Source organism: Corapipo altera, unplaced genomic scaffold, assembly GCF_003945725.1.
Source record: "Corapipo altera isolate COAL_440 unplaced genomic scaffold, ASM394572v1 55, whole genome shotgun sequence".
In the NCBI taxonomy this organism is placed as follows: Eukaryota; Metazoa; Chordata; class Aves; order Passeriformes; family Pipridae; genus Corapipo; species Corapipo altera.
In genome coordinates, this window is record NW_020884882.1 from 2359440 (window position 1) to 2378673 (window position 19234).

The window sequence follows — 19234 nt, forward strand, 5'->3', positions numbered from 1 at the left end:
CTGGCAGTTCATACTAATGGGATGCTGCCTGGAAAGGACAGGGGTCAGCAGCCACACTCAGAGGGGTGTGACATGGCAGTACATGAAGTTGGTGTGGGGTAGCACAGCACAACTATGCTGGGTTAATCCCAGATTCCTGAACATGAGAGTCCAGCGTGTGAAAGCAGGCCCTAGTTTTTCTCAGCTGGACTTTTCCCTCGTTTATCACCCCTGTAGACAAGAGCCTGTTTGTGAGCCTTGCAATGACAATCTGGCAGTGATGTGGCCTCCCCAGGAAGGTGATGACAGAAGGTTTCAGCTCAGCCCCCAGAGGCTCATGATGAAGCTTTAGTTGCCTCAAATGCTCCAACAGCTTTGGGTCTTCCCTAGACAGTTGATGTGCTGCGTGTTCCACAGCAGCAACAATTTGGCAAGGTCACTCTGACGTAACCACAGGCAGGCGGTGGCACCACGTGTGGCCTCAGGAGGCAGCAGCCTCTGTGCCATCACATTTACCTTGGTGTCCCTGATCATGTGTGCCTTGAGGTAGGAGGCCAGCACGTCCCGGTGCTCCCTGCGGTACAGGTACTTCTGCCTGTCCTCGGGGAGAGCGTTAAAGGCGGCGTCCGTGGGCCACAGCAGCGTGAAGGGCCTGTGCAGAGGGTCACTGACCAGCGGCAGCAGCTCCGCGTCCTGTCCGAGGTAACAGGGGACACAAAGGAAAAGCCACAAGCCCCAAAACTGAACGTGCACGTGCACAAAACCACCTCCCCACAGAGCGGCCTGTGTGAGGTCACTCACCTGCAGCAGCTTGCTGTAAATGCTGTACCCAAAGGCCTCTGCCACCTCCGTGACGTTCTGCTGCAGAGGGAGGAAAGCAAGCAACTGTCTCTAAGGGTTCCCTCTCCAGCACCAGCAACACACTGGAGAAACCAGACAGTTAACAACTGCAGCAGCTAAACACAAGTTTATCTCTGTCACCATCATGCTGATGATTTGGCCTGGGAAGGGATGGCATTTGGCAGCCCCTGCTTTTCTGATTCATCCTGGACAGACGCTGCTATGGCAGGAGCTGGGATGAATTCCAGCACCCTTTTGTGCTGTACAGAAAATGTTATCTTGTGTAAAATGTAGGATGTATAAGCTCCTAGTGCTTGCTTGAGGAGTACCAGAGAGGCATTGGCAATCTCTCGCTGCAATCTGCTCTGCACTGGAAAAAAGTGTGATGGTTGGCATGGGACACATCTCCCCACCTACATCCAGTACTGCTGTTCCCTAGTGATAGATAAGGCTCCTTCTGTTCCAAATATGGCTATGCCACAAGTGCTGTCACCTTCACAAGCCACATCCATGCCCTCAGACAACCCCTCCACAGTCAGGAAGAGGGAGGAAGAGCAGCTGATGCAGCCTTGTGCTGAGGCAGTGCTGTTGTGAGAGAGATCCTGGCCCTGCCCTCACCACAGTCCTGCCTTCAGCCTCACCAATGAGAGCTTGGAGATGTTACGGTCCACCAGGTCACTTGGAATGAGGATCTTGTTGATGAAATGGATGACCCCATTCACGCCGATGATGTCACTCATGACCACCTTGGCTTCCCCGTTGAGAAAGATGCTATTCTGGGGGAGAGGGGACATGATGGGGCATTCAAAGCCACGGCACCACCCTCTGAGCCATCTTTGGCCCTGGGCAAGCCACTTGCCACAACCACAGTGGCTTCAAATGACAGCAGAAGGGACATCCTGACAGGTGGGACAGGGAAGGGAATTACCTCGTTCACTGTGATCTTTATTTTGTGACCAGATAAAGATGTGAGGGACTCCTGGGCTTCCAGGTCACTGAGGAGCAATTTCTGGCAACCCACCATGTGGTAGCGAAGCAGGTCCCGGAGGAGACGTCTGCTCTTCCACTCCTCAAACTACAGGCACAAAACAGAGGTCACACTGGGGCACTTTGCCTTGCACACAGGGCCCCTGTTCCCAGTGAGGCAGACCTGGATTGCCCAAGGCCCCTCTGACTCATACCTGAAGGAAAGCCAGTCCCTCACAAAACAATTTGAGAGCTTTGGGAAATTTCAACCAGGTTGACAAAACCAGCATTTAGGTCCTTTGAGGAAGGACAAATGACCACATTTTCCTTGAGGAAGTGACATCTGGGATATGTGATCTTTGGGAACTGTTCCTTTATTGGGCATATGGGAGCCCATGAGAAAAAGGCTGGGACTAGTGTGTGACTTGTCAGTGATGGGATTAGGATATTCCATTACACTGACACCAAAAAGCTGTTGGTGAAGAATCCAGTTGACAGAGTCATGAATAGAGATGATCTCTCCTCCCTGCAGGGCCCAGTTGCCCCAAACAGACCACTTGTTGGCAACAGAAGGAAGGGAACTGGACTAGCAGGACCTGGGGCACAGAGAAGGAATAAGAGGTCTCTGCCACAGCTGCCTGGACACCTTGCTGTTACCAGGCCTTACAATAGCCATGGGCAACAAAAGCCACCACACATCACTGCTGTGGCACAGTGCCTCTGAGCCCCATGAGAAGGGCCTCCAGTGAGGGTCTCCTTACAACAGGAGCCATGTCCACCCCTGCCCAGGCTCTCCTCAGTGAGATGCCTCCAAACTTCTGCTCTTACACTGGTGGAGAACGGGGGATGCCTTTAACCCTCCATGGTTCAATTTTAACCCTCTTTGCTTCAATTCACTGGGCAGAGCAGTCCCAGAGGGGACACTGCCACAACTGGAGCTGTGAAACACCTGACAGAGCTTGGGATGGGAGGACACTTACTGTTGTAGTGTTTCCTATGAAATCTGTCTGTGGGATGAAGACAGTGAAAGGCCCTGCCCCACTGAGTTCTTTGATGTTTTCTGCCTGTGTTAGAAGAGCATTTGTGGGAAGGCAAACAGAAAACAGGGTTCCAGTTAGTAAGACTCTGCAGAAAAGTGGGATTTACTGTTTACTGCACAGAGACAAGGACAAGGCTGTTTGTTACCAACCTGTATCATCCTAAAGAACACGGATGAGTCTGGAATCCTTCCAAGCTCCTTGAACAAAGAGAATCAGCTGGTGTTAGCGCTGTGCTCCTCACCAGCCAGCACAGTGACCTGTTCCTTCTGCCCCAGGTCACTCTCCCACCCTTATGAGGCAGCAGTTCTCCTGACACACCATAGTGATCTTCCCTCCCTCCCTCACCAGCACTGTAGGGACAGATGACATGGATGTTACAGTGACCTGTGCCTGCACCATTCACATCACAAGTGCTGCAGGATGGCACGGACAGAGTGGAAAGCTGGCTGGTTCTGCAGCAGCTGTCTCATAGGTAACTGCCCCTTGCTCATGGGACACCTCGAGTGCTTCACAAAACCTCTGCTTTAACCTCACTGTGCTGCCACTACCAGTGCTGGGGTGCTGCCCAGAGGGCAGACATACCTTGGCAAGGCAAACTTCCTCTCCTTACAACACTAATTTTCAGTAAGAATAGAAGCACACAACAGTCCATCTCCTTTCTTCTGGTTCTGCTGTGGGGATGACAGATGCTTTCCCAAGTACAGCCATTGTATTGGCAACAGAACTGGACACACACTGCTGCCCTCCAGACTGGATCCCAAGTCCTGGCATGGCCACAGGGGACACCTGCCCTCATCCCACTGGGCAGAAGTAAATTGCCTTGGGAAAAAACCAAATCACTCCCATTTGCCTAAAACATGAAGAAAACAGCCCCTGGAGGTATGGCCAATGTTGCGGACAGAGTAGCAGGATGTTCCCAGCATTGCTCCCTTTGGAACAAAGTCATTTTACTGTGATTCTCTCCCACAGCTGGCACACCAAACACACCTATGATTTATGGAGAGTTTGTCTCAAAGCATCTGTTTCCACTCCTACACCACATTGATATGACACTGAGATCAGCTCACCTGCACCTTACACTTGGGAGGGGAGGGAGTGGTTTGCTGCAGGGCAGGGGACACAGACACAGGAGGTGCTGCACGTGCCTCTCACCTGATGCACTTTGCCACGGCAGGTGAAGCCATCTCCAACGCTGTGCCAGGAGCAGGAGCAGTTCCGAGTGCCTGGCCCTGTGTACTTGCAGAGCCCAAAGGGGCTGCAGCCTCCATTGTTCTGCCAGGGAAAGCAAAAGGCCTCCATGGAGGGGCATCTCCAACAATCTGAATGGCCTGTGGGAGCTCCCACGTGGGATCTGCAAACCATTCTTCCCCCCTCCCTCTTTAGTGCCTTAGAATAAACCTCACCCAAATCCCTGAGGGTTTTCCAGCACCAAACCCTCCCACGAAACAAGACTTTCTAACCTCAGTTTGGAACCCAGGGTGATGACAAACCCCATGATTCAGAGGGACATCGAGAAATGGCAGTGATGCTGTGAGCACAGATTACTCTGAAGCTTTTGGGCTCAGCCCACACAAAACGGGCAGAGAGGAAACAGCCCACCTGCCTCCAACCCTGTGGCACTGTTGCCACACTGAGGGAGTGCCAGGTGACCAACACACTCAAAGGTCATTGTGAGAGGCAATGGAAACCAGATACACAAGGAAATCCCTTCAGTATGTGGAAAGGCAAGACAGGCAGCTCCAAACAACCAGGCTAATGCTGCTCTTGCTGTTAACTACTGGGAGAAAGGAACACCTCAAGGCTGTGGCCTTCGCCTCTGGTAGCAGCAAAATGCAGACATACCTGTTCACACAGGTTGATGGGGTTGCACTGGCTCACACCATCCCCACTGTAACCAGGAAGACAGTTGCAGGCAACCTGGAGGGAGAACAGATCCTCAGTCTGAAACTTGGACACAGTAAAGAAAACACACAAGGGCTGCACTGGATGGAAGGCATGTGGTGTAACACCCATTGCTGCATTCATGAATAACCACACTTGTGTCCACAACAAATACAACCCGAGACTGCCTCCAGCCTCTGGCCAGCAAAGCCATCTGCTTTCATGGAAACAGCCATCTTTTCATGCTCTTCCCAGGCAACTTCTCTTTGTGGAAGGTAGTAAGCACAAAGCAGGGTACTGCAAGGGGCAGGACTGTCTCTAAGAGAATTACAGAGCTGTGACAATCTCCATAATAATGTTATCCTGACATCCATCCTGCATACTCACCTTCTTTGGGCCTGTTTTGATGCACTCAGCGTTGGTGTGGCAGCCCCCATTGCTTTCAAGACAGAGATCAATTTCTGCAGCAAAACAATAAATTATATTAATAATAAATTGTATAAATTGTTGCACAAGGCAGCTGGAAATTAGTGATCCAAAGAGGTATTGGGAAAGCAACAGGGAGAACCTTTCCACCTTGGGAAACACCTTCCTGGGAAACTGTCTTGCGGTGGCAAAGGAATAGGAAGCAACTGCAAGTTCTACTCCTGCCACATGTGGGTCTCTAAACTGTGGTAAATGTGCCCACAGATAATTCCATGCCTGTCTGGGTGTCTGTTGAAGGATATGAGAGGGCTGGACTCTCCTCCAGCTCCACCTTCATCTCAGAGCACCGCTGTGTGAGCTTTCCCTCACCTTCTGTCTCTGGGCCTCTCCATGACACGGATCAGAGTGAGAAACCTCTCAGGGCTCTTCTGATTTGACACCAAAACATTAAAGCTTTTAGGCTGGAATCCCCCTAAGCAGGAATGATGCCTCTCTGCTATCCCCAGAGCAGGCACTGAGCACTCACCCAAGCAGAGTGTCCCGTCCCCAGCGTAGCCATCCTTGCAGACACAGGTCCTCTCTCCTGGGGACACTTTGGTGCACACAGCGTGCACGGAGCAGCCACCGTGGTCCATAGTGCAGGGATCTATTTCTGGGACCACAAACAAGAGAAGCAGAATCAGCTCAGAGCACCTGGGAACAATCAACTGTGCCAGAATGTTCATCCACCTTAACAAAAATCGTGTCTTGTTAAAATCCCTGTGTTTCTTGATCAAAATGTTGGTCCTATAAGGGTCTGGAGCCTCATCCAGAGCTGAGAGTGGTCAGTTCAAGTAAGTAAGCTGAGCTTAAGTAACCTCCAAACTGGACTAATAAGTCTTTCCCTCAAAGCATTTGCTCACTGAGGACTAATGGTTAGATGAGAAAAAAATATTTTCCTGAACAGTGTAAATGTGTGGGTTTTTTTTCTTTTTCCCCTCCTCTCACTCACATTTCAACAAGGACAATACTGAAAAGATACTGAAATGTCTACCACTGTTCTGACTGTTACAATTTTATCACTTGTTTTTCCCTGCTCTGTTTGCTTTTGACATAGACCAGGTTTGTAATGTAGCTCTGGAGTGGTATCCCAAGTTTCTACCTCATTTTGGCACAACTGCTGCACTGCTTCTGTCTGGTTTTGGCATGGTCAGCAAATAGAAGAATCACAAAGTTCTATGGAATTGAAACATCCATATTCCAGGGATTCATGGACAAAACTGTTATATCTTTGCCACCATTGCTGTAATATCAGAACAAATACAACCCATTCATGTGCATCTTTCTCCACAGGCAATAGAAACTGCTCTCCTACACTTTCCTGCCTTTATATCCCTCTCTCACAGGCTTTAGCAACATCAAGAGCATCCTGTGTAAAGCTCTGGACTGGAAAACTTCTCTACCAAAGCACAGCAGAGCTCATGATGGATGACTGAGAGGAAAAGGATTTGAGTGATCTTTCCTCTGGCAGCATCACGTCATTTATTTCACTGTGTCTTCAGTGGATGTACCTGTGCAATGGGTCCCATTCCCTGTGTATCCAGCAGAGCAGAAGCACATAGGTAGGGAATCTGTGGAACTATTGAGGCAGCTGAAACAAGAAAGGGATAAACAATCACTGATGGCACCTCCTGATTTGCTCAGCCAGCAGGAAACAAGTACAAGCCTGGCATGTGCAGAGACCACAATGACCACAGGAGGAACATGCTGTGGATTTCTTTACAGCACCAAACACTCAAGTCATGCTGGCCAGGACCTGGCATCCAGGCCATCCACATATGCAGAAGGGACTTGGAATGAATTTACGCTCAGACAGATAAAATCCTTGGGGAAAATGGCTGCAGCTCAGCACCAAAGAGAGTTCTCAGAATGGAACTAATTTTTAGTTCCATTTTAAATGAGTAGGCACCTTCTCCTACACCTCTGCAAAGGCCTAAACACAGAATCACCTCTGAGTAAAACACTCACAAACACACATGGATGACTCAGCCCCTTGTCTGCACTTACTTGGCCATTTGATGGCAGGTGTTATTGCATAGGTCAGTCTTGATTCCTGCAAGAGAAGGACACAAACGTGACTTGGCATTTTCAGTTTAGCACTTGTTGGGGCCATTTCTGCCAGCTAGAGAAATGGACCCTGCAAAAGGCCTCCACACTGGTAGGAATGAAACCTCATCAATCCAGACATACAGAGCCATTTGGCTTTGGTCCTTTTGAAGCAAAGGATGAAATATTTTCATGCTTTACATTTACACTAGATAGGACATCTCCACTCAATTTCTATCTCTAAATGCCCCCAAAGCATTTCACTTCACTATAAAATAAGTCTTTGTGTGCAAACCTTTAAAATGCCAAAGTATTTAGAAGTTCAGGTTTCTCTCCACCCAAATGCTAAACAAAATCCCAAGTCCATCTTCACCGTGTTATTTTGACACACAATGACAGATTTATTGATAATGGCAGAATACAGCCTGAGCTCACCTAAATGAATAGATATGTGAGCAGAGAAAGTAGCTCTGCAGACACAGTGGCCCTTTTAAAATTCAAGTGAAGTCCTGCCACCCTTTTAGGCAAGTAGGAGTCATGGTCAACCCAATCTGGCTGAAAGCTTCCATCTCTCTCTCTCTCGGGGCTGTTATTGTGGTGCTCCAGTCTCAGTGGGGAAAGGAAGCAGGGGATGGGTTTTTCTCGATATGAGTTTCATCCAAAGATCTCAAGGGTTCATGTGCTGTTGGGGAAGTTAAACTACAAATGCAGCTTCTGTCTGGGAATGAGTGAGCACAGTCTGAAAAGCTTTCAGGAGGATGAAAATGCGACTGTGGTCACCTTGCTCAGCTAACACAGAATTCCTCTGGCAACTAAGGAGGATCACACGGATTTTTGTGCTAAAAAGACAATGTTACACCACAAGCCCCTTCACACTCACGTACTCTCTTGGCAGGTGGGGCCCTTCCACCCTGGGAAGCAGTCACAGCTCCCGTCCCCTTGCAGTCCATCGTTACATATCCCGTTGTCACAGGCACATTCTGCAGGGGGAATACAACACTCATCACTGTCAAACTAACCAGCTCTCACAAGCAGACAGACCTGCTGCCATTTTGCTGGCTGCTCTGTTCCTAATCCAACTCACCAAAGTGCCATAAAGAAAATGTCACAGGAGTATCAGCTCCTGTTCCCTCACTGCCAGGCCAAAAAGCCCAGGAATAGACCACTTGCCTCTACTTTCTGTAGGAAAACATCTTGGGTTTGGGTGGCAACAGGATGAGCAGCACATGTGCTGTGGCACATGCTTTGGTTTGAGGATGAAAAATGAGGCCACTCCTCTGGCTGACCACAAGTGCTTGCTCACTCACTCACTCACTCACTCATTCACATTGTCCCACTCTTGTGGCCTGCCAGCCATTTGCCTGTCTCAGAAATTCTGGGATATTTCTCCCTTCCCACCACCCCTCCCAAGAGTTGAGACGTGGCCACTTTCCTCCCTTTGCAAGCAGGACATTCGAGACAAGCTGCAGTAGCCATTGGTGTCACCTGATTTGCAGTCAGCCCCGTATCGTCCCACTTCACACATTTCACAGGCAGTGCCGTGGAAACCCTCCAGGCACCGGCACTCTCCGCTGCCCTCCATGCCATCCTGGCATTCCCCGTTCCCAGAGCACCACTGGCCTGGCTTCCCTGGGCACATCTCGCACATGTGTCCGTAGTAGCCGGGGCAGCAGACGGATCTCTGGAAAACCAACAAGAACAAGCTGGGATGAGCCATCCTGTGCAGCACAGACAAGGAACAGCTTTACTGGGGATGCTGTTCTACTGCTTTAACTACGCAATAGCCATAGTTCTGACAACACATGAAAGAACCAGGTGTGTGCACAGGTAGGATGGAGTGAACACCCTAAACCAGGGTGTTCTGTGGCCCAGAGCTTCATGTAAAGGTCTGCATGGCCCTTGAGCAACACTGGCCCTTTGGTGAGTAACTCAGATGTTTAGTCCTGTGCCCCCTCCAGCCTATTTCCTGGCTGTGTCCCCACTGTGTCTCTCTGTTGGGCAGAGAGAGGTTGATTTGGTTCCAAAGCCTAAACTAACAGCTCTCACTTCTTTCTGCATCTACCCATGGAGGGAAGAAACCATGACGGGACTAAGTACAGATGAAAAGAAACATCATCTAATGAAGGGATGCAGAAGTGCCCAGTGAGGTATAAGTGCTGACTGAAGCTCTCCCTGTGAGTACTGTATGTCCAATTCCCTCTCTTCCTTCTCTAAATCTCCCATTCCTACTAAACTTTCCCAGGAGATGCTGCAATACCTGTAAGACCTCAAATTCATGCAAGTTTTTCTTTTACCATTTCCTTTTCAAGTGTTTTATCCCAGACACACACTTTCACAAAACTGGTAGGGGCTGTCACTTAACACAAGGTGCAAGACCTTCTGCTCCTCCCTTTGATTCAGCTCCAATTAGTCATTCGGGCAGGCACATGCATAAGGAAAACACCATCATTCATGCCTCACTTCCTCAGGAAACCAGACTACAAACATTCAACTCCTTCTCTTCCTCTGCAGGACAAAACCCAGGGCAACAATACCAAAGCAGCAGATCACAATCCATCACTGTGCAGACATTCCTGCAGGTCTGTTTTTGCTCCAGTGCCCTCCATCTCCAGGATGGAGAGCGACTCCCAGACAGGTCCAGCCTCAGCTATGCCATGGCACAGACACAGCCAGGACTTCAGCACAGCCTGTACTTCCATAGCTGTACTGCTGATACCCATCTCACTTTTGTCAAAATGAGTCAGAGGCAAATGTTTTTCTCACCAGAGAAACTTTTGCACAGGTGAAATGGCAGCCAAGTATTCCTGCATCCCCGGAGCGCAGCTCGCAGCGAGCGAGATTCTTGCTCCCTGGCAGTTCCTGAGGATACAATTAACACAGATACAGAGAAAGGATATTACAATATTTAGGCAAACAACGTAGTTTTTAGTTCATATGACAGTGTTCTTGTTTTGTGTCCTACAGGAACAGCCCTAAACAGCCCTATCCAGAGCTGAGACCAATGAGGCATCTCTGGATGTAAGGTCACCACACAGAGTCAATTCTGTCACCTGCCAAATCCTTGCTGCACATGTCAGTCTGAATAATGAGAAGAAAGAATTGGAAAATTTTGGGCATAGAGTAAAGCAATGAAGTCTAAGAAGCCAGATGTAGCTGTTATGCAATTCACAGCCAGCATGGAGATGAGATGCTTGGTTATTTTCCTCTCTGGAAATGTTTGTCACTCACAAACAAGCTACAGGCACAACCAGCCCATCTGTGTGAACAAACCAATGGTCCAGGCAGGGAAATTGCTGCTGGCACCTCTAAACTGGCTTTCCTTGATGGTAATGTGGAAAGAGTGAAAGATGAAAAAAAAAAAAAAGACATCTTTTCTTCTCTGCTAAGTGGGGAAACTAAAGGGCTCCTAAAATCTCTGTCCTAAAAAAGCTTTGTACAGAGCCTCGTGATCCATGCCCATGTTTTTCCTCTGTAACCCTCCCTTGGTTTCTGCTTTCTCTTACAAACCTTGGTAATGGATGAGCCACAGAGGACTCAAGGGCATATTTTTTCAGGTATCAAGATATCATCTATAGAGCAATAAAAGGACATCAAAGCACTATCTGCAAATAGTCTGTGAACTGTCACATGAATCAAAGACTCACCACAAGAACTGATCCAGAAGGACACTTGATCCCCTTCTCACACTTGCCGCATCTTGACTAGGGCACAGAGAACAGGACAAGTCACATGTGTGCCCTCTACCCATGTCACACCAAGACACTAATCCTGAATTACAGCACAAATGGTGCTGTACTGGCTGCTGGCTGGGACAAAGACAAAGATGTATTTAACTCCATGGCTCAAAACACCAAAAGAAGAGATCAAGTGCTACACCTTTCCTGAATCTCTGAGCTGGGTAGGGCTTTCTTAAGGCCTGGAGTTCCTTCATGCAAAGCTGCAAATACTTCTTTTCTGATCTGTAGCAGGCAGACCTACCTCAGTCTGACCCTGAAATCTTCAGAGCTACAAGGTTCATGCAGGCTGGACTTTGGCCATGACTCCTTGGCAGCCCAGACAGCATTTTCTAGGGCAGCTTGTGGCCATGGCATGCAAGAATTGGACTGGATTCTCCTTCCACAGCTGAGTATCTGGGAGTCCCTGCATCAGCCTGCACCAAAGCTGGAACACTGAGAGAGCCCCAGCAAGAGAACTGAATGTCATCTGCACAAGAGCTGCAGATCTGTTGCATTAGAAGTACAGAATCTGAGTCTAGGATGTGCCAAGTCTCCAGGATGTCCCATTTCACACAAGGTTCATCTGGAGTCAGACCACAAGCTACTGTCTCATCCATGAGGAGACACAAGGCAGGTTGTCTGTTATCCATCAGTTTGGTTCAGCAGGTGGAGAAACCCTGAGAAATGGTGATCAGCTCCTTGGTCACCATCATTACCTTTTGTATGGTGGTGGTGTTGGCAGTGCAACGATTCTTCTGTATCTGGAGCACCTGCGACACCCCGACCAGCATTCCGTTCTTGGTCTCGAGGAATTTTCCATCCAAAGGAATATTATTGACAAACTTCTGCAAAGCAGAAGAAAACAGCAAGAAGAAAACTCCTTGGATTGCCTGGCAGCTGTCAGACAGTCACAGCAGTAAACTTGCAAGGGTGTGGAAAACAGAAATAGGTGTATCCAGCCCCAGCCCTAGGAAGTGATAGGTCAAGCCAGATCCTCAAGTGGCAGAACAGTCTGCCTCCCTTACCTGGGTGCTGTTCTGGTAAAACATTAGCCAGTAGGAGAGCCCCAACATGCTGTTCTTATGAACTCCACTTCTCAGGTCTGTGGGCAAGAGTTTTTCTCCCAGTACAACGTGGTACTGCACTGTTGCATTGTCCTAAATCCACAAAAATACAAATATGAGGACTATTTTGACATCCTCCCTGCAATTCAGTCAGAGGCATGGCATAAGAAATGTTCCTAAGCATCTGTAACAGCTAATTAAGCCCATAGAACCTAGTAACTCTCTATCACAGGTGACTGGTCACACAATAATTCTTTTACTTGATGAAGCCCTAAATGTTTTCAGACCTTCCAGAAGTCTGAAAATTGTCACAGATGTGCATAGCTAGCCAGGAAAGGGAATATATTGTGTCACCTATCTACATACTAATCTAATCAGCATTTGAGCCTTGATATTCTTTTCAGATCCCATTGCAACACCCCAGGAGATGCTCTCATTTCCGTGCCACGTTTCTCCCAGCTTTTAGCCTCAGATGTGTGTGTCCTCTCCACAGTGAAACAGTGTGTACATATTCAGACTGCAAGCAGGCAGTGAGCTTACCAACTGGGTCACATTGGCAGCATGGCAGTACTCCTCGATGGAATTATTTTCAGGAACAAAAATGGTGTATTTTTCAGAGGACTCAATCTTCCCAGTGAGCTGGTATTGCTAAAAAATGTCCAAACAGTAACATTAGTTATTATTCTTCTACTCACTAAAAACCAAACCACACATGAAGCCAAGACACAAAAGCAAGAGGGAATGCTTGAAAGTGGAATATAGAACTTCTGCTCAGTCACACACATCTGATTGCTTGCTCCTCATCCTGGCTGACTTAAACGTACTTTATCATAGCTGATAAACCCCCTTTCCTCCGGGTTTCTCTGCCCTGTCAGGCATGAGAGCACCTGCAGTAGACAGGTCATCTTCCACTGTAATACATGCCAGTGATCTAGAGATCTAACTGTAATTACATACCTCTTTGGCTGCTCAAAAGAGCTTTCCTAGAAGATTCCTCATGAATGGTGGGAAACGGGTGATCTCCCTTTCCTCACCAGGCAGTCCAAATTTTGGTCCACCAGTAGAGGGTAAGGTGGGACTTTGCTCAAAAGACAGTTCTGACAGTGACAGCAGTGCTCACCTCAGCTGCTTACCTCTAGCAACTCCTTGAATGTGCTGAATGAGGCCACTGACTCGAGCTGTTCCTGCAGCCCAGGAGGACTCGTTGGGACATCTCCTGAAGGCGGCAACAAAACCTGGGGAAAAAGTGGGTTCATAACCAGGGCTGGGCAAGGGACCCTGTGGGGAGTCACATCAGACTCCTGCCCTGCTTGCAAGAAAGGCAATTAGAAAAGGCCTCATTTTACACAATTCTGCAATAGCCTGGACACTTCTGTTAGCCAAGAGAAGGGAACTCCCCTCCTGCTTGTCCTGGAGACAAATGTTTTAAACATTAAACAGTGCTGCACAGGAAACATCTGTCAGGACTTGTGATAACTTGATATATTTTTGCCTTTATATCCCTTCCTAGTTGTCCAGACATGTATTCCTCCTTGGCCCCACCACAGAGGCTGCAACACAAACCTGCTGCTACAGCTGCAGTGTTTCCCAGTGTCGTACCTTACTGAGGACATGGATAATGCCGTTGCTGGCAGGGATGTCTCTGACAACTATACTTGCATTCTGGATGGTTAATACCTGCAAAAGTACCAGAAGGAAAAGCAAAAAGATTAGAAATTACCAAGTAAGTGCAAACCAGATATATTTTCTTTCAAGGTTGCACATGGTTAGTGTGGATACAGTTTTTGTGTTTGAGGGCATCACTGCCCCATCCAGGTTCCCCACTAGATGCAGCAGCTCTTGAACAGTCAAATTGAGATGGGTGCAAGAGCATTATGTAAGAAACCCTTACACTGTTCGTGGTGTTTATCTGCCATCTGGTCTGTGGGTTGAGAGTGGGTAATTCTGGCCTGTCGTACTTTTTAAGCTTTTCAGCAGTGAAGACACCTTCGAGAAAGTGGGCCCTGGAGGGAACAAAGATAAGCAAAGAAAAGATTAAGGAACTGTTGGTAACAACAGGGAGGTAAAACTGTACCACCCAACATTCACATCTCTCACATAAAGTAATTAAGCATGTGGAGAGAACAATGGAGGGAATTACTTGTTCTGATGCCATCTGTGTCAAAAATCTCTCTCTGAAAATACACAGAAATCTCTCTCTGAAAATATGTGAAATACAGGAAAAAAACCCCATTTCCAATGGCTTGTGGTCTGTTATGTTTTAAATGCCTACTGAGTACTTTGCCTGCTAGATATTTAAATTTGCTTCTGTATTTATCTCAAGATAACTCCTTATTGATCATGTGCAATCAGAAATCCAGTTCATGGCTCTGTTACTGTTGTTTGGCAGAGTAAACGAAAAGCAGGAGGCTCCTCATACCTGACTAAAAATGGCAGCATGTAGGGGGTCAACCAGAAATCTTTCTCAGTGTCACTCAAGTTCTTGATAGCTGCCTCTGATGGCACCAGGACAGTGACATTGGTTCCTGCTGGGATGCTGAAGAGAGATTTCTGTTGTCCAAAGCACAAAAATGAACAAGTAAGACACGCCACTGCCACATCTATAGTGCAAAACACAAACAACAGCCATCCCACTCTCACAGTCGTATGAAAGGGATGTGTAGGAAGGTAGCATGTGCTCAGCAGCACAGCAGGCTCTCCTGGTTCTCCTGGTTCTCCCAGGCATGATTGCCAAGGGAAAACCTGTTGCTTTAAGCCTTACTTTTGTGCTGCAGCTACCCTTCAAACCCATTCAGTCATAGACATAAACCCCTTCTGAACCCTCAACAGCACTCTTAGGGGAGGGACAAAGATTATTGCTGGCAAAAGCAGTGTATGGTGCAGGACAGGTGAGCTAAAGCTCATTAAAGGCCATCCATCATAGTGCATTTCCAGAGACTTGCTGCAGTCTGTGGAGTGTCTCTGCCATTCCCACACCAGAAACAGGGAAGCAGCAACAAGAAAAGGTGCAAACATACAGTCTAACTTCTCAAAGGATGTTCTTCTGAAAAATAGCATTACCATGCTACCCTTTCTTCTTTCCTTCTGAGCTGTTTTTTGATGGCCAGGAGTTACAGATGGTACAACCATGAAAATTCAGTGTAACACAGCCCCAGCTCCCTCCTGTGCTAGAAACAAGGCCCCCAAAACACACTTATGACCCTCACTGTACCACAAACTCCACAGCTTTCCTACAGGCCTGCTCTATAACAATTTCTCCTTCACTGCTTTTTTGTTTTTCTCTACTGAAAAAGATAAATGGAGTTGCTGGTCCTCTAAGAGCAGTGTTCACTAACTTCACCTCTACAGACCTTACCTGTGTGGGTGTCCCTTGGCTGCTCTTACCTTAACCCAGCTGTAGAAACCCGCAAAGTGGGAATTCCTGGCCAGCTCCTTCCAAAGAGAAACAACAGAAGAGTTACCCCTGCTGAGCACAGGATGCAAGGCTGGGGGAAAGGAACCCTTTGTGATACCAAATCTGGCAATAATGATTTAGACATTCCTCTCACTTCACAACCAGCACAGGCACCATGTATTGTGAGGAGAGATGGGCACTCCTAAATGCAAATTTCAGCCATTAAATCTATATTCCCAAATAAACTCTTTTTAATTCATCTGCAATTGCTCATGTTTACCAGGAACAAGGACTAAATCCACAGTGGTCTTTGATATTTCTAATGACAGAAAACGGGCTTGATAAGCTCTGACTTGAAAAACCTTCTGAACAACAAAGAAAAGATGACTTATTGCACAGGACAGGTGCTCCCTGCACAGTGGTGAAGCAGCTTAGAAATTATTGCCAGTTTTTTCACTGAGAAAAATTGGCCTTGGCATCAGTTCTGTCCCTGTGGCCTTGGAATACACTTGTGCTGTCAGGCTGGTGCTGGGAGAAGGAGTCAACTCAGGTAACAGTAAAAAGTAAAGTGAGAGCAGAGCCAGTTCTCTCCAGCCTCAAAAGGATCTCAGATATTTGCGTGTCACTCACTTTTAGAATGTCCCCGTAGCATGTCAGGCCATCCCCCATGTAGCCTTCAGAGCAAACACAGGATCTCTCTCCTCCACCAAGGGGCACACATGTAGCCTGGGAATACAGGGAAAGGGGAAATTAGAGAGCAAACACAGGTGGTGCAGTGTTACCCTGATCTCAGAAGTGAATTCTGGCCTTCCACAGCCTGGGCTAGAGCAGCACACACAGGCACCTTCCTCCTGTTGTCTGTATGGTGGCACTGAATGTGCACCTCATGCTGCTATGCCTACGTGATATCTTTAGTTGTGTGAACTCACAAAAATCAGAGGATCCACCTTCACAGCACCTTGGTGGCATGACAGTAAGGTGACATAACATAAAACCTTGCAATTCTCTCCATGCCATGGCTGCAAATCCTCTGTCAGGGAGCAGATGAACTCCCACTGCTGTGCCAGCCCTGGGGCAGCTCTTTGGCTACTCACCAAGTCGTGGCAGCCGCCGTTGTCCATGAGGCAGGGGTTGATTGCATCACAGCTGTGGCCATCCCCAGCATAACCCCTCTTGCAGACACACTTGCTCTGCAAGAAAGAGACACTATCAGTGTCCTCATTTGCTACCCTAAAAGGGTCTAAGGCAGCAAAACTTAATTTATTTTCCCAAGTTTTCCTCCTGGTCCCTCAAGACCTGGAAATGTGGAGATATTTCCTTAGCAGAGCATCATCCTCTCTCACAGCACACACGCTGCCTGGTTACTCAAGTGCATTGATCCCTTGCACTGTTTGCCATGGGGGTCTCTTGAAGACAATGGTTTCCACCTTTATTTCCGATTTTTCAGGCAATGACACAGACTTTGTGAATGGCAGAAAGAGGAAAGGAGTTAATTTCAAAGCCTCCTGCTTTCACATCTCACCTCACTAAAATCTGCTAAAGACTTGGCACCTATTTTCAGCACATTGTCCAACACTCCCCTTGTTCAGTGGGAAGAAGCACCTTGAGAAGCAGCATCCTGGGAAGCCACCTCTCCTGTGTGCCTTCCTCCTGGACCAGCTCCCTCCACAGACTATCTGAACAGCTGCACATGCTTATCAGTGCTGTGATCTGGGAACAGGGGACGCAGCAACTGATGCCTTAGGCCAAGCTGGGTTATGAAGCTTAGTCTCTTCCCTTTGCTGCATGAAACTCTCAGAGTCAAGCAGGATCCCCAAACACACCCGTGCATCTCACATGCCGGCGCACTGTGAGGCTGCAGCTGCCCCTGGAGTTTCTGGCAGCAGACAAACAGGCTCTGCTGCTGGCCAGCCCAGTTTTCACCTCTGGCAACCCATCTCAGAGCAGCTGAGGAAATGTTGAGTCCACCATCTGGCTGCCCAGCTTTGCCCATACCTGCCCAGGGCCGATGTAGACGCAGTCAGCGTTGAGGTGGCAGTTCCCTCTGCTCTCCAGCATGCAGTTGTTTATGGCCACACACACCTTCCCATCCCCGGTCCAGCCCACATTGCACTGGCAGGTGGCAGTGCCAGGGCCTGTACTGGTGCACAGGGCCTTCAGGAGAGAGGAGAGAGAAAGAATTACACTCAGCAGAAGGGAGAGAGAGCAGTGAAAATACAGCAACAAATCTCCTTCATCACACTGTGGAGAATTTCTGAATGAACAACTCTGGTTCCAGCACTAGGGATGGAAGCATCTTCTCCACAAAAGTCACAGAAAACTTCATAGTAAAGTGATTCTGGAAACATTTTGTGTTTTAATAGAGGGAGACACTTGTGCATAGGTTCAGAACTCATCCTGTAAAGCTCTTCCATTACAGAAAAAGTATTTCCTGAAGAGGAGGACCACAATCTTCTGCCTGACATGTGGGATGAAATTAATGATGGAGAGCAGATCTCTCTCAGGAAAGACCAACTTTGTACCCAGTGGCATATCCTATTTCCTTCTACATGCCCCAAGGTCTTCATCCTGCTGAGGAGTCTAATTTGTGATGAGGTTTGACCATTTGGCAGTAATTGTCATCATAAAGCACCATGTTTTTTACTATGGATAATAATGTAGTGTTGATGGCTACTGGAAATGTGAGTAGGAGCTCACAGTTAAGCTACAGCCTGAACACCACAACAGAGAAGTTAACACATGTTAGAAGAGCTTGAGGGGAATATCAATGCAAACCAAAAATTATCTGTACAGCTAATTTCCATAGCTGCCAAAATATCTGGTGCAAACCATCCAAACTCTCCTTGGAGCATCACATTTTGGCACCAACTCAAATGACTGACATCCTTGCAATGACCATGTTAAGGCACCTGCTATTCCACCTGATCTTACAGACAGAGAAATTTAGCACACAAAGTCTGTAACAGTCCCAGGAGTCCTGGATCCCTGCTCTGATTGACAGAAGCTGCTTCTCCATGTTTCACACTCTGACCCCACTTACATTCTGTGAACAACCTCCCCGTTCTGGCTGACTGCACAGGTCGATGGGCTGGCAGGAAAACCCATCACCTTCGTATCCATCCATGCAGATGCACCTTAAAAGTATAAGCACAAAAGGGACACAGGTGGAGCAGTCCCTCTGAAAGCCAGCAGAGAGCACAAAGGCAGAACGAGCCTCTCAAGCAAGGAAGAGCCTGACTTGGTTTCTAGCAGGTTGGCTGAGTTACTCAAACAATCCTGTGAGACAGGCACACAGGCACACACAGAGCCACGGGCTGGCAGCCCCACAGCTGTGAGTGCCTGCACAGTGACAGTGTGCAGTGACAATGTGCCCCTCAGTGCACCTGCCACACAGACTGACCTTGCTGTGTCGTTGAGGCTGCAGACAGCGTTCTGGTGGCAGTACTGGGACAGCCCGCTCGGGCCACAGTTCTTGGATGTCCTGTCGCAGAATTTCCCGGTATATCCCTCCTTACAGGACCAGGACTGACACACACCACCACTGCCAGGCCTGTTGTCACAGACACCATGGACACAACCACAGTCTGTCAAGCACATGGAGTAAGATCAGTAAGTACAAAAAGTCCAATATCCACCACAGTGTAGACTCTCAACTTTCCTTCACAACCTCAGTTATCATCCCATTTGTTTTTGACAAAGAGACATCTCCTGAGAGACATCCATTATAACTCAAAACCTGTCCAGGGAACAGATCCTGGATCCATGTTATTTATAGGCTGTAAGGACAGGCTCAAATTTAAGCTATGAAGCTCAAGGTCATTGTCAACTATCTTTTGTTTCCTA

General features: G+C 48.0%; 1 protein-coding gene across 4 annotated transcripts in view; it reads right to left on the minus strand.

The window, feature by feature from the left end:
* STAB1 (stabilin 1) overlaps nucleotides 1-19234 on the minus strand; it is a 60942-nt gene that overhangs the window by 8658 nt on the left and 33050 nt on the right. For 3 of the 4 annotated variants that reach the window (XM_027640687.1, XM_027640690.1, XM_027640689.1), the window contains 29 exons: nucleotides 18792-18975; nucleotides 18432-18525; nucleotides 17387-17545; nucleotides 16486-16581; nucleotides 16022-16117; nucleotides 15382-15429; nucleotides 14417-14547; nucleotides 13889-14000; nucleotides 13597-13674; nucleotides 13131-13232; nucleotides 12538-12645; nucleotides 11959-12090; nucleotides 11650-11778; nucleotides 10862-10918; nucleotides 9981-10076; nucleotides 8703-8898; nucleotides 8102-8197; nucleotides 7179-7224; nucleotides 6683-6762; nucleotides 5659-5784; nucleotides 5094-5167; nucleotides 4668-4742; nucleotides 3978-4097; nucleotides 2975-3022; nucleotides 2766-2849; nucleotides 1748-1894; nucleotides 1461-1595; nucleotides 781-840; nucleotides 496-672 (listed from right to left, as the gene is read on the minus strand). In XM_027640687.1, coding sequence (XP_027496488.1) covers nucleotides 496-672; nucleotides 781-840; nucleotides 1461-1595; nucleotides 1748-1894; nucleotides 2766-2849; nucleotides 2975-3022; nucleotides 3978-4097; nucleotides 4668-4742; nucleotides 5094-5167; nucleotides 5659-5784; nucleotides 6683-6762; nucleotides 7179-7224; nucleotides 8102-8197; nucleotides 8703-8898; nucleotides 9981-10076; nucleotides 10862-10918; nucleotides 11650-11778; nucleotides 11959-12090; nucleotides 12538-12645; nucleotides 13131-13232; nucleotides 13597-13674; nucleotides 13889-14000; nucleotides 14417-14547; nucleotides 15382-15429; nucleotides 16022-16117; nucleotides 16486-16581; nucleotides 17387-17545; nucleotides 18432-18525; nucleotides 18792-18975 — 3086 coding nt within the window. The remainder of the gene's footprint in view (nucleotides 1-495; nucleotides 673-780; nucleotides 841-1460; nucleotides 1596-1747; nucleotides 1895-2765; nucleotides 2850-2974; nucleotides 3023-3977; nucleotides 4098-4667; nucleotides 4743-5093; nucleotides 5168-5658; nucleotides 5785-6682; nucleotides 6763-7178; nucleotides 7225-8101; nucleotides 8198-8702; nucleotides 8899-9980; nucleotides 10077-10861; nucleotides 10919-11649; nucleotides 11779-11958; nucleotides 12091-12537; nucleotides 12646-13130; nucleotides 13233-13596; nucleotides 13675-13888; nucleotides 14001-14416; nucleotides 14548-15381; nucleotides 15430-16021; nucleotides 16118-16485; nucleotides 16582-17386; nucleotides 17546-18431; nucleotides 18526-18791; nucleotides 18976-19234) is intronic. The other variant, XM_027640688.1, reaches the window with a different exon arrangement.